Source organism: Paracoccidioides brasiliensis (genome assembly GCF_000150735.1).
Source record: "Paracoccidioides brasiliensis Pb18 unplaced genomic scaffold supercont2.4, whole genome shotgun sequence".
NCBI lineage: Eukaryota > Fungi > Ascomycota > Eurotiomycetes > Onygenales > Ajellomycetaceae > Paracoccidioides > Paracoccidioides brasiliensis.
The window spans coordinates 2,122,783-2,136,781 of NW_011371361.1; the positions used below are offsets into that span (position 1 = coordinate 2,122,783).

Here is a 13,999-nt window from a genome sequence, read left to right on the forward strand (position 1 = left end):
ATGAAGATATCCTTTACCTATGCCGACGTAATAAGGTCGGAAATGAAATGAATTGGTACGGAGTAAGAAGCGGGGAAATATTCCAGTCCCACTGAACTCAAGTTGAAATCACATCAATATATTTTCGAATCAATGTATGATTTCGTCAGGAGTATCGACGGGTTGACTCTCAGAGGAAGTCCATGGATCGCAGAATCCATGTTGATAACGTTTCACTGGGTGTATCTCATTGGAAGTTACCAACTGATGGCCAGTCATGATGGCCTGGAATTGATGTCTTTTCGGCAATGAAACCGTTGGTGGATATTTTTGAAACAGCGATTTCACCAATTGAGGTCAAAAATATTTCAATGATCATGGGACCTGAATGGATTGAATGAAGCATTGAGTTTCTCTGGGGTGGTAGAACAATGTAGCGGTTTTCCGCTCGCCAAACTATCTTCAACGCTTGTGAGAAGAGAGAATAGTTACTTGAGGCAGAGAAAGCTCCTGCGATCTGCGTCGCAGGGTTAGTTAGTTACCACATGGCAGAGAGCACATGGCGTTCAGCAGTAAGGAAGTGGATACAACAAAATCCGGCTTATAGCAGTAATACACCGAAGTTTCCTCGCTCCTTTCAATCGAGAGGATAACGGCCTGCTATGCTTTGGAGGACGAAATGAAAAACTGGTGAGTTGTCCCAGATAGTCCTGATTTAAGATCACTGCTTGAGGGTAAATCCTTTTAACTCAGTGGTTAAAACACAATTCTATAGCAATTGAGTAAATACCAGTATGAATGCTTTGAAGAGCAGTAGAGTTGTCACCTCGGTACTCTGTGATGCGATGCCTGCTCAAGCTGAATTGAACATGATGGATACGATAACCTACTAACATCGATGAATGTAAGGCCTGGGGATACACCATACGTGATTCTACTTTACAGGTAGTTTTGAGCATTGTCAATACGGAGTTCGGACCGCTAAGTAACTTTTTCGCCGTTGTCGGGGAAGCGGCATAATTAGCGATTCCTTGTCGAAAAGGATTCCCGCTGCAAATCGCTCGCACACTTTGCCTTTAGCGTACAGAGTAGTTACCAGGCAGTTGGTAAAGAATAGCAGAAGAGAAAGGAAGGGGAGCTAGAAATGGAGAACCAAAAGAGAACTGCTTGATATTTGGATTAAACAAGTGGAGAGTATTACTAGGTATCTACCTACGGAAATAGAAAGAGAGAAAGAAAAAAGAAAGATAACTAATGATTAGCCATTCCTACACTTTATGAAGGGGTCTATTACAGAGTAGAGTCTATATGTATATGCAATATATAAGCTCGATCTTTCGAGAGCATTCCTCGCTCAGAGCGGTAGAAAGTTACAACAAATGGAAAGGAAAACGGAAAAAGAATTTAAAAAAAAAATAGTGAAAGAAAAGGGAGAGAAAGTAAAAGTGAAAAAGAAGGACAAACACTCAAGCAGCGGGACCCTTTGCCTTCGCACCTTTCGGCACACGTACAAGCCAGTAGATAAACACACCTGCAACAACATTAAACACAATATACACCCACATCAGTCCGAAATTCCGCCATGCGTCATTGTAATCACTACCAATACTCAGAAGGAAAGAATCCGTCTTCGCTGAAGAGCAGAAACCGCAGTCCTCAGTTGCAGAAGGGTTCACAAGGTATCCCTTGGGGGTGTACGTCTCTCTGAAGGGAGCAAGATATTGTTCACAAGTCTGGTTAGCGATGGGGTTAAAGTGTAGAAGCTCTACAGGATCGCAGACAATGTCATTACCGGATAGACCGGTAGACATCATGGCAGAAACGAGGTACGAGAAGGGCGAGACGTAGTAGAGGAAAACCCAGAAGCGCGGCATGGCATCCTTGGTTGCAAGAACACCGCAGAAAATCAAGCAGAGCATGAAAAGCAGGTTGGCAAGGTTTGCGCCGGTTTCAGCGACTTCGATGCCCGCGATCATCATGTGGGAAAATGTGGAGGCGAAGAGCATAAAAGTGAGAATTAACAGGAACATGAGAGCGCCACGCTCCGAGACTTGGTGTTGAGAGACAGCATTCTTGTGCAATCCGATGGGGTAATACCAGCATACGAAAATGATTACGGCCATAAGGGCGTTCCACGGAAGCTCGACGATGATATTTGCCATCATGAAAGCTTTCCAGGAGTATGATTTGGAAGGACGCTCGCGAGCCTCGTACAAGGCACGCGCGGCGGCGAAGTTCGGCATGATCTGCTGACACAGATTACCGAATATAGTCATCAACATGAAAACAGCGAACATTTGATTCTGAAGGCCCTGGAGACTAGTTCCTGCCTTAAAGAATGAAAAGCCGATGAAGAGCGCAGAAAGGGCACATAACACTGTTTTGGAGTAGATATATGTCGGTGAGCGCCAGTACTGAGAAAAGATTCGGGCTAGGCACTCCCAGAGCTGGACACTGAAGGGTGCAGCAAATTCATGATAATCTTCGGGATTTTTATTCGTCTCCTGGTTCTGACCTTTCTCAGAGAGAGAAGCTTTGAGCTCGTCGAGATGGGCATGTACTGCAGTTATTTCAGGGCTATTGCGCCAAACCTCGGGCCAGTCGATTTCAGTTGTGGATCCAGGGGCTGCACCAATGACTTCCAACATCCACTCTGCAGGATTTGCATCTGCTGGCAATTTAGGAGCCCCATTCCTTTCGAAATAGCTTGACAAAATTGAAGCTCGATCGCCGACATCACCAAAGTAAACCGTCTTTCCACCACTGGCAAGGAAGAGTAGGCGATCAAATCGTTGGAAAAGCATTGCTGATGGTTGATGGATGGTACAGAGAATTGCTTGGCCATGTTTGGTAAGTGTGTCGATGAGATTTAAGATTGACCAAGATGTTTGGCTGTCAAGACCCGATGTTGGCTCGTCAAGGAACAGAAGAAGCTGTGGTTTCGCCGCAAGTTCAACGCCAATAGTCAGTCGCTTGCGTTGTTCAACGTTTAGACCTTGATTAGATTGTTAGTATCAGTATCCGGGACTCTTCGATGAAGGGTTTTTAATTATACCTTCACCAGGAACACCAACAACGGCGTCAGCGTAGTCCTCCATCTCAAGCAACTTAATGACTTCATCCACATATGCAATTTTCTCGGCACGCGGTATACTTGCAGGTTGTCTCAGTATTGCACTAAAGTTTAATGCCTCTCGCACAGTCGTTGTCGACGAATGGAGATCTTGTTGCATGATATATCCCGTTTTACGCTGGAATGACGTATCCCGAGGTTGGCCATCGACAAGCATTTCACCACTGACTACACCCATGGTGACACGAGTGGCGAGGACATCGAGCAGAGTCGTTTTCCCGGCGCCAGAGACACCCTAAATTCATGTTAGTCATTGTCACCGCAAGAATAGCGCAACTAGGACAGACATACCATGAGTGCGGTACATGTTCCAGGTTTTACCCATCCGTCAACATGGTCAAGGATGCGCCTTTCCTCCTTCTTGATCTTGATGTCATAGCACACATCTTTCCATTGAAAAACAGAAGTTTGTTTTTGGATCGAAGCCGAAACGCCTTGGGAACTGGATCCGCTCGACTTTTCTCCCGCAGTTGGTGGAATGGAAGCTTCGATATCTGCAGATTTACGTTTTATCGCTTTATGACCTTTGCGGAAGAGTAGGACTTCACCCTTTGATTTGGCCTCAGAAATATACTCGGTGCCGAGTAGGTATGTGAACATAAAGAATGCCATAAATACGAAGAGAAAACCAAGATTTCTGCGTTGTATTAGCAGATGATAAGAAAGAAAAGGTCTATGCAGACACTAGGGAAATCTCACCTCCATAAATGGCTGTATTCGTATTCAAAGCTTAGACGGAGGTACAGGTCACCATCAACTTGAGTCGAGCCAGCAATTGACCCAACAGTCCCGCAGACTTTATTTTCAAGAGGATAATGTTCATATTGTTCACCAAAGGGAATAAGTCCCGCACACTGGAATTGTCGGTTGTGGAACTCATTCACCATGAGAGACTCAAAAGCATAACCAACAGGGTTGATATAGTTCATCCACCGGGACCAGCCCAACATGGTTCGGGTAGGAATAGCGAAACCGGTGTAGATAACAAAACCAAGAATGATAACTGCGGCGGGCGCCAATGCCTGGGCCAATGTTCGGGAATAAGAAGCAATGGTGCGGAAAATCATAGACATGGTCAAGGTCGTGACAAGGCTGAAAAGCCAAAATATGAAATAAGCCTTGGGTGTTCGACGAAGGTTAGACAGGAAGTAAATTGTCAAATTGAACGTTATGGAGTTGAGCAGCTTGTATGGCAAGTCGCAAAGCATGGAGGCAATTGCTTCCGCGAAAGGATGGTAGAGGGCATATCTGGAATGCTTCTCGACAATGGGACGTTGCGCGTACAATGTAAGAATCTGCCAAGTCAGTCAGCTCGGTTCTATAATAGTAGAGATTCCGAATGACAGACAACATACCTCAAGAGAGGAAGCAAAAGCGCTCATCAAGACAGCGAAGAAGAGGAGAGCCCCACGGCGGTAGAAACTCTCAGTTGTTTCATTTAGATTATAGAAGAGACTCCCGAGAATTAAAGCCATTATGAAATTACCAATCAGGGCAGATAAGGACAGCGACATGTCACGGTGCAGGCGTTGGAAACCGCGGTGCACGCAAAGTTTAATCTGCTGCCTCACGGATAGAGTGTAGGGGGATTTCACTCGCCTTCATAGGACGTTAGATACTGCGCAAAACAGGAGCGATGGAACAAATCTTACTGGGTCTTTGCTTGTTGGGCTTTGCGGGACTCGATAAATTTGTTCACAGATTCCCCTCCAACTGGGTATCGGGCATCGTATTCATCAATGTCCTGCATAAGCTTAGCGTATGCTGCGCTGCTTTTCCATGCTGTCTCGAACTCAGCGGGGGTTCTGGGAGTCTTCCCTTCGAAGCCCGGCCTGATGACATGTTCAACAGGGCTAGTCAAAGAAGTTAAGAAATCTGCGTCTGTCTGCCTCTCTAGGCAGAAAAATCCCATATCAACGAAGAATTTTTTTGCTTCATCTGTCCGTCCGAAGTATATTTGACGACCTTCATAAAGCACAGTAACCTTGTCGAAATACTATCCGGCTGTCAGTTAAAAAGAGAACAGTCCAAGAATCCGTGGGAGGGGAAAGCATACGTCATAAGCACTCTGAGAGGCCTGGTAGATTGCAACGCAGGCCGTGGCTCCCATATAGTCTGTGGACAGACGGAGCGTTTTGCAAAATTCCAAAGCGTTTGCGGAGTCCAATCCACGAGTACTGTTATCCCAACATTGCAGGGGTGCCTGACTGAGAGCAGCTTCCGCGATGCTGACACGTTTTCGCTCTCCACCACTGATACCTCGAATCAAATCGTTTCCGACATTAGTATTAATTGTGTGACTGAGACCGAACGATGCCATGACCACATCGCGCATGTGATTGGCATATTGCTCACGGGTCACGCCAGGGATTCGATTAGATGGAGCTCTTGCGCAGGCCGCAAATGTAAGGGTTTCCCCAACAGTTAGTTGAGGAAAGTGAACGTCGGTCTCTGCTGTATAGATAGCTTCCCCACGAAACTGGTTGTGCATTTGCTTCACAGGAATTCCTATCACGGGTAGAAGGCATGTTAAAAAAATAAAATATAAATCACCCTTTAGAGCAGATAATCAAATATACCTTGGTAGTTAATGTAAGAGTCATCACCCAAATAGATGCCATTCATCTCACCCGCAATTGTTTTCAGGAATGTTGAACATCCACTACAAAGCGATTATTAACTTTCATATCCCCAAAGTCAAATACATAGGAACGGAATAATAATTATTTTACCTTCCTGGTCTGCCCAAGACGACGAGCATCTCGCCATCATTAACAACACCCGCAAAATTACGGAGGATTTGAATCCGATGCTTTCCTGTCCCCGTAATGGCTCGGAATATGTTCCCAACTTCCAACAGTGAGTTGGCTACATCTTTCTGATAGTCTGTGGGCTTTCCAAACCCGTGAACATTGAGGTTTCTAAAAGCGAACCCCGCAGTCCGACGGGGATATTTTTCAGGATCGCGGGATTGCAATGCTAGCAGATTCTTCATCCATGCTTTGGCGTTGAAGTGTGGACTGGAGGGATCCAGTGAACAGTCTCCTTCCGGATTGATAAAAGGATTATGTGGTTCCAAAGTCGATACATGGGAAGATTGCCGAGTTAACTTTCTCGCTAGTTCTTTGATATCGTCATTTGCCTTGCGGTTATCGAAATCTCGCGCAGTCTCCTCGCTGCATATGCTGTCTTTGCGACCCCGCGCCTCCATTTTCGCGGTTTATGATGGCTCATAAAATGTATTACCACTATGGAAGGGACCTGAACTTCTTGATTAGGCCCAATCCGTGCAGGATATTAATGTTTCGGTCAGCTCTTTCAGGGAGAGAGAAAAATAAAATAAAAATAAGGGAGTCGATAGAAAGGAAGAAAAAACTGTAAGGAAAGAAAGACGACAGCAGTCGAGAGGATTTATAAGTATCTATATATAGGAAGATTAGGAATTGAAAGAATGTAAAAGAGACAACGAAAAAGGTGAGTTTCGGGGTGAATAGATATATTATATCTGAGAGAATAATATTTGGGGAGGAAAAAAAGTAAATTATCCCACATGCCTTTGGGGGGGGGGGGGGGGGGGGGAGGGGGGAGGCGATTGAAAGGCAAGGCCAATCGGATGAGAGTTCAAAACTAGTCCCGAGGGCCTAGTATCCACCTGGCTACGGGAAATAATTTGGGAAGACATGCTGGAGTAGTGGAGGCCCGGACCAGGGAACACGAGGAGCCATGCTTCTCGGGTTCTAAGGGATAATCAGATGGCAGGGCTGTTCAAGATGATGAGCCCCATGCAAGCAGCAACAGCCCGTTGAGGCCAGTACCTGAGGACCAGAAGGGCCGGAACATGGACGCTCCAAAGAAACCCGTAACTTTTGATGGCAAGCTTCTGGAAAAGCGTGGATTTTGACAAAATGCTTGTTTCTATCCTCCTTTCACTCTCTGTCAACAGGCAACCTCGTCTCATCTCATCTGGTAGAGCCTATTAATATATAATTGTTATTGAAAATCCAGTACGATGGTACGGGCACAGGCACAGGCACAGCCGGTGTCCCTGAATTTCCTCCTCCATCTTCCCGTCTCGAGTTGAGGGATGTGCTTGCAGACTGATGACGACGACGATATGACAGAAGTCAGATGGATGTTGTGCCCTTGCTCCTGTCTACGCAGTTGCCTAAACAAACACCCCTGGACTGGCTCGTTCTGCGAGGTTTTACCAGCCCGATCGATCCCCTGCAACATCCTGGGCGGGGATTGGGGCTATAATTTGATTTGTGTGCCAAGCTCCAGTTCAGCTCCTCCCGAGAAAGGCGGCTCGGCACCGGACATAGCAGGATGATGTTGTTGGTTGGGAGCTCTCTAGCCCCTATCTAGAGAACCGGAGTCGGAAGTGGAAGCCACCCAGATCCGAACGGACCAGAAACGAGCGGAAGCACTACGTTTCCGGGTGTTTTGAAACCCAGATCGAAGTTGTATTTATACTGCGGATCCGAATCACTCTTTTGCGAAGGTTTTTTAAATGAGTTTTCTCCATTCTTTTCGCTTTGTTTCAGCTTTAAGATCCCCCTCTTGGTTGGATTTTTGTCGTTCCGAACTGACTAGCCATGTTGGATTGAATCCATGTTGACGTTGTGGCAGCCCCGCAGTGCCTGTCATCAGCCCAACCGGCGAAAAAAGCAACTTTAGTTGACCGTGTAACGATGTTGTTAGCCGATGACTCAGAGACTGGGTGAGTTAGTTATGTGCAATGGCATAACTCCGACGTTTGAAAAGCCGCCTCCGTCAACACTGCATAAACCCTGGAATATGCCCAGGATGCCAGGATGCCAGGATACACATCTGCCAAGTCGTTCCGGTTTTCCCAGCGTAAACCTGTATGTTTGGTTGTGTATGGTTGAGTCCCTCCTTAATCTCCAAATTTCTGTTCGGGTATCTCCTAGCAGCTTTGCAGCTGTCCAATTAGACGGCCACAACCCAGCATCCCTATCGTAGGTATTATATTTTATGCGAGGGATGCTCGGTTGCAAGCTTGATCCGTCTCGCCTATTTTTGTCAAGCTATCTTACCTTCAACAACCAACTAGTCCTGATCCATCCTTCTCAACTAAACAAATCAACCTACAATGAAGCGAAGATTCTTATGGCTAAGCTCGGATTTATACAACGCGTTTCACGGAGAATGCTACGGACATACCAGTTACCTTGAAGAGTTGACATTCTTGCAGGGTTCAGCTCGGTTTTCCGGGTGCCATCATTCAAGGCTGCAACCAAGCTTGATCCAAAATGAATGAAATAATAAAGAGAGAAAACAAACGGAAAATGTGCGGTTAGCTGAATGACTTTTAACGAGTGTCTCGCGAATAACAAAGCCCCTCTTGCATTTCCCCATCCTTCATGAGAAATTCTGTTCATTTCGTCGTAAGCACACAGACTATGCATGAACCTGCAAACCCCGACTGTCCAGTACTGCGCTCATGCAATTGCTGCCCATCTCTTCACAGGAAGTGTTTTCTGTTGACCTGATCCGATTAATGATCAACTTCCCTCCAAAGAAAACAGAACTGTATGCGTAACTTTTAATTACACATCTAGCTACTCAAACTTATCTCAGGTTTCATATCCGCCAAAAATAGTTAGCAGCATCTTGAACGTCTCTCAAAACAAACAGGCCTGGAATAGGGAAGTCATAAATTCCCTAGCTCCCTTGGTAGCAATGAGGTTTGTAAAATGTTATTTCTCGAATCACTCGTAAGGAAAACCTACCTTTTGTCCCTCTTAAGCCAGTAGCCACATCTAACGTTGTAGTGTAGCTGTATGAACTTTTGACTCCGTACACACATGGAGGCGTGGATGAATTGGCCCGGCTTCTACCAGAAGACATGGATGCCATCTCCTTCCACAATGCATATAGGTTGAAAAATCTCAGAGACGGATTCTAAAACTCAGAGGAAGAACCAAACCTCCACGCTTGCAAAGGTCCAAGGTTACTTATTACCTTGATTTGTGGGTTCAGCGCCTGCCATCAGACGTCAACTCCACTGTTGGGCTGGACTATCTACTTCGCCCAGGTAAATATAAATACGATTTTCCAATCCGCAATTTAATCTGCCTTGACTACCTCCTCCTCAAGCCAAAGTATGTTCCGTATCAACTTAACAAAACCTGAAAGTCTAATCTTATTCCCTCGTTCACATGCCTGCATAACTTTGCTTCACCATTCGGAAAACAGCAGCCCCTTAATCCTTTTCACTGCATTAACCTCCAGATCCTGCCTGATTCCATGACATTGATGAGTGGGAAAAAAAAATTAAATAAATAAATAAATAAAATAAAATAAAATCGGAATATATATATATATATTACTTTATATGTATATCCCCTTTTTTCCCACTAAAATTTTCGCTAAATACATCGGCATTAACGTGAGCGGTGTGAATGGCTGCACGTATCAAGGCTGAAAACTCATTGAACCCGCAGAGAAGAACACTGGGGTTTTGGCAAACAGGAAGACAAAATCAAAAAGGTTGAGCTAAAAAAGAATATAAAATAAAATAAAAGCCAAGACCGCGACTGGGGATATGAAAAAAATGGGTTTGCTGAAGTAAGGCTCTATATGAAGGATATGAGGATAGGGGGCAAGGCAAGAATTGCACAAGAAGGGAAAAAGGCCTTTTGTTTAAAAAAAAAAAAAAAAAATTAAATGTCCCGGAAAGAAGAAACAAAAATTCACATGGAGCGAAGTGGTGTAGAGTGATGGAAAAAGCAATATTAGTAGAAATGAATAATAGAACACCATAAATTCAAACAAAAGTTTCCATTGTGATGTCATCACATACATCCCTCTCTCCCCATTTTCATATTTTCCCATTCCATAAAAGACAAAACGAAGGCACAATGGAGTCGGAAAACATATGCCCCAGTCAACTCACATCCAAGGAAAATGCCGTGGATCTCCGTGTCCCAGTTACTTCTCCGAGTTACGAAAACTCCCTCCTTCCCTCCACGCATATTCCTTCATCCCTTGTGAAAGTGTCTAGACTCTCCTACCTTTTTCTTCCTTTTCTTATTAAAATACCATGATATAGGGCGTTAAGAAGGTTGAATTTATCTCTCCCTGCTCCTTCAACGAAAAACAAAAACATTTCGTCGTTATGACACGGGGAGAACTCGTTAGTTGCGTAGCGAACTCTTTTTTTTTTTTTTTTTTTTTTTTTTTTTTTTTGAAAATTGGCTACGGGCTAGGAAGTCGTTGTGTATATGCGGACAAATATGTTTCTTTTTCAAGAGAAAATAAAAACCTCAACCTTCACGCCAGCTTTGATTGTCACAAGCGGTTTGGAGTGGTGGTGAGGGGCCACTGGTATCCGGCAGCGTCGCTGAATTTATAGCCAAACGATGATGTAAAGTCATCGAGGACAGATGGGCCACGTGAGCCTGGACGAGAGCGGGTTAGCAGCTATGTCTGAAAGAAGAAAATAATTATTCTTTGGGGAGTGGAAGGGTGAGATTTGGCTAACCATAAGGGTATTCCATTGGTGTAATCTCTGTGTTCTCATCTAGATAGTGCAGAAGTGGGGTAAAGATTCTCCAGCTGGCATCCAATTCGTCATCACGGACAAAATTAGAGTGATCTCCCTTGAGGGCGTCTAGAATGAGGGATTCGTAAGCTTCGGGAATCTTCAGATCTGAGAATCTTCGTCGATAAGTGAGATCGAGCTCTGTGACGACAGTCTGCATGGAAAGACCGGGGAGCTTCGAATTCATCTTTATGTATACTGACTCGTTGGGTTGTACGCGGATTACGAGTTCGTTTCGCGGAATGTCTTTGAAGATGCCTGAGGTGACGTCACGGAATTGTATACGGATCTCCGTCTTTTGTTCGTTCAGCGCTGTTTAAAAATAGCAATCAGTAAAAGGTGTGCGCCGGGATTTATTCTCAAATAAACTAGCCTTTGCCTGCTTTCAGAATAAATGGTACACCGTCCCACCGCTCATTTTTTATGTATGCTACCATGGCACAAAATGTTGCACACCTTGAATCTCTCGGGACTGTGTCGTCTTCCTTATATGCGGGTTTGCTTCCATCCAGCGATTTCCCGTATTGACCAATGATGACGTTCTTGGGCTCGATCGCATCGATTCCACGCAAGACGCGCACTTTCTCGTCCCGAATATCTTCCGCGGAAAATGAAATGGGTCGTTCCATTGCTAGAAGCGTTAAGACTTGAAGAAGGTCTAGAGTCCCCATATTAGCGGCCCTATTCACAGGAAACATGGCAGTGGTGGCGTGAACTAACGGTTCTGCATAACGTCACGGATGATGCCAAATTCGTCGAAGTAACCCCCTCTGCCTTCCGTACCGAATGGCTCTTTAAATGTGATCTGATATGCGTAAGTGACGCTGCTCTTCAAATACGTTATGTTGTAGAAGCGCACCATACCTGAACGTTATCAATATGATGGCGATTCCAGGTAGCCCCGAAAAACTCGTTCCCAAATCGCAGAATCAAAATATTCTTCACCATTTCTTTTCCAAGATAATGATCGATACGGAATATCTCCTCCTCTCTCCAATCGGGTTCCAGTGCTCTTTGTAACTCTCGCGAGCTTCCGAGATCTTTTCCAAACGGCTTCTCTACCTGCACATCGCAAGGTTCGTGTTAGTGCTGTTCCTCGTAATATACCCTGCAACCTGAACAGAAAAATGACGCACGATGATTCTTGCAATACCATTCTCCGGATAGCAATTCTTCTTCAGATGCTGGGAGACAGTTATAAAGACACTGGGTGGAAGTGCCATGTAAAAGATTCTGTTCTGTTCTTTTTTCCCCTTCTCGAGATCCTCGAGATGCTTGTTCAAGGTTACGAAAGAATCGTCTTGATCATACTGCCCTGAGACGTACGTGCAAATATTGCAGAATCCGGTAAGCTGATTCTCAATATCCGGTGTGGTGATCTTGATATATGACCGCACCCTTCGAATGAATTCAGCATGGTCCATTTTTGTTCGTGCGTATCCGATGATCTTGATATCTTTGGGAAGGAATTTATTGCGGTACTGTAAACGGCGGTTAATTCACGGGTATGAATATCCCATATTTCAACGAGTACCGAGGGCGAATAGGCTTACCAATCCGAACAGCGCGGGGAACTGTGGTTACATCAGTATGGGGGAACGCCGTGGGAGCCGGGGAGAGTGTTAAGACTCACAGTTTTCTTTTTGGCCAGGTCCCCTGAAGCTCCAAGAACGACAATGACTGTATCATCTTTCAATTCGACTGTACTAATTGGCAGAACAAAGTATAAGCAAACTTCAACTCGAAATTTTACCAACTAGAGCAATGGGCAAAAAGGCCCTGGTATAGAGAGGAGATAATTTAGTTGCGCATAGATCGCTACGGTCCGTAATTGCAATGAGATCTGGCTCCAGCCATTGCTGTTGCTTGATCTTGCTTGTGTTTCCATTCAAGATCGGACTCAATTTTTTTGAGGAGGGTACGGCCAGCCTCAGTGTGGCAGGAAAATACTTACGCTGCACTATGCCTGTCTGCAGCTTCAGTCAACGAGTTCGACATGGTGCAATTGGCCTAGCAGCTGGGTGAATAGCTGTGAAAAGGAGTTGACAAGGTAGGAGAGTGAGATGTGGAGGAGGGGTTCTTGATTGAAAGGTAGGTTGGACTGACGTCGACGGACGTTGTTCAACACTGGATGACGGTGAAGCCGCAGGTATCGACAAGGACGACAGAGGGAAAGAAGAGCAAGATGAGGACGAGGGATTGAAGCAATTATTACGACAAGAGATACGGGAGAGGGGGAAGAGAAGAAAAGAATATGAGATGGAAGAACTGAAGGTGGTGGTGGTGGTGTTGGTGGCTATTGTGTTACTGGTAACTAAGTGGTAGGAGCCAGACGTTGGTGGAGGGATGACACAGCAGCCGTACTAACGAACTAACGAACTAACTAGTTAACTAACTTAACTATTAACTAGTTATAACTAACTACAACTGACAGCCAGATTCGAGGGCAAGGAGGCTAACAACTAACAGAGCAGCTGTGGTGGTGGAACTGTTAATGAATGGACTGGAACAACACACACTTATAACTACTAGTTAATCAAAAGATGCTTGTTCCGCTTTTGTCAGCTTTGGGTGCGGGCCGATCTGGATTCGCTGGTCAGATTGAGGATATATCTCGTTAATCTAATAATAGGCTTAACATTCGGCATCCGCTCCAATCCCTTCCGACCAAACTACCAAGAAACCTCCAGATGAAGCGCATAATAATGCTGAACAAAGGTCTAGTTAACTCCTCACAGGTTGTGGCCTCGAGGAGGTCAGTAGGTAAATATTTCAACATCCGGTTTCGCCTGTCTTCTGGCTGCCCTCTAGGAAATATCAGATATCCAACCGATAGGAATTCTCTCTGATTAATAAAGTTAAGCGCTTCTCGCATACGATTTGGGGGCAGGTAGTTCGTTAAGCAGCAACACCAAAAAAAAAAAAAAAGCAGATCCAACAACAGCTACGTTGAGCCAGAGATTAAATAATTCTGACACACATATATATAAAATTGGCTGCCTTATAACTTTTTCAGGAGCCGGATGGAATAGCGCAACTGAATCACTGTGCTTTTTGGTATTTCTCACGGGAAAATTTGGGGGTAATAACTACTTGTCACGATAACCTGTTCATTATCATCCTCTGTGACAACCTGAATCCCGGACCGAGACTGATGCGTTGTTTTGTGAGCCCAAAGATTGATGATCAACTATGATCTCAGAAAATACAGCGTATTAAAAACTTGATTGAAAATATGGCATTGTTATGATAGTATTCTGTTCTCTGCTTCTCAGAATTTCGGAATATTCACTGTTGGTTGGAAGAATTGTTTTCTTTCA

At 44.8% G+C, this 13,999-nt stretch overlaps 2 protein-coding genes across 2 annotated transcripts; both read right to left on the reverse strand.

Annotated features, from left to right (window-relative positions):
- Positions 1–1,445: 1,445 nt before the first annotated feature.
- Positions 1,446–6,323, reverse strand: PADG_04197 (uncharacterized protein; the record flags this gene model as incomplete). Its single annotated transcript, XM_010761055.1, has 9 exons — positions 1,446–2,974; positions 3,035–3,347; positions 3,404–3,749; positions 3,812–4,407; positions 4,468–4,711; positions 4,765–5,108; positions 5,169–5,620; positions 5,692–5,774; positions 5,845–6,323. 9 exons carry the CDS (start codon positions 6,321–6,323, stop codon positions 1,446–1,448), a joined length of 4,386 nt encoding a protein of 1,461 aa, XP_010759357.1.
- A 4,103-nt stretch (positions 6,324–10,426) lies between these two features.
- PADG_04200 (glucose-6-phosphate 1-dehydrogenase) lies at positions 10,427–12,677 on the reverse strand (the record flags this gene model as incomplete). The annotated part of the gene is made up of 9 exons (XM_010761056.1): positions 10,427–10,536; positions 10,620–10,991; positions 11,083–11,337; positions 11,400–11,484; positions 11,544–11,741; positions 11,816–12,160; positions 12,233–12,253; positions 12,313–12,385; positions 12,634–12,677. The coding sequence occupies 9 exons, from the start codon at positions 12,675–12,677 to the stop codon at positions 10,427–10,429; spliced, it is 1,503 nt and encodes a 500-aa protein (XP_010759358.1).
- Positions 12,678–13,999: the final 1,322 nt, after the last annotated feature.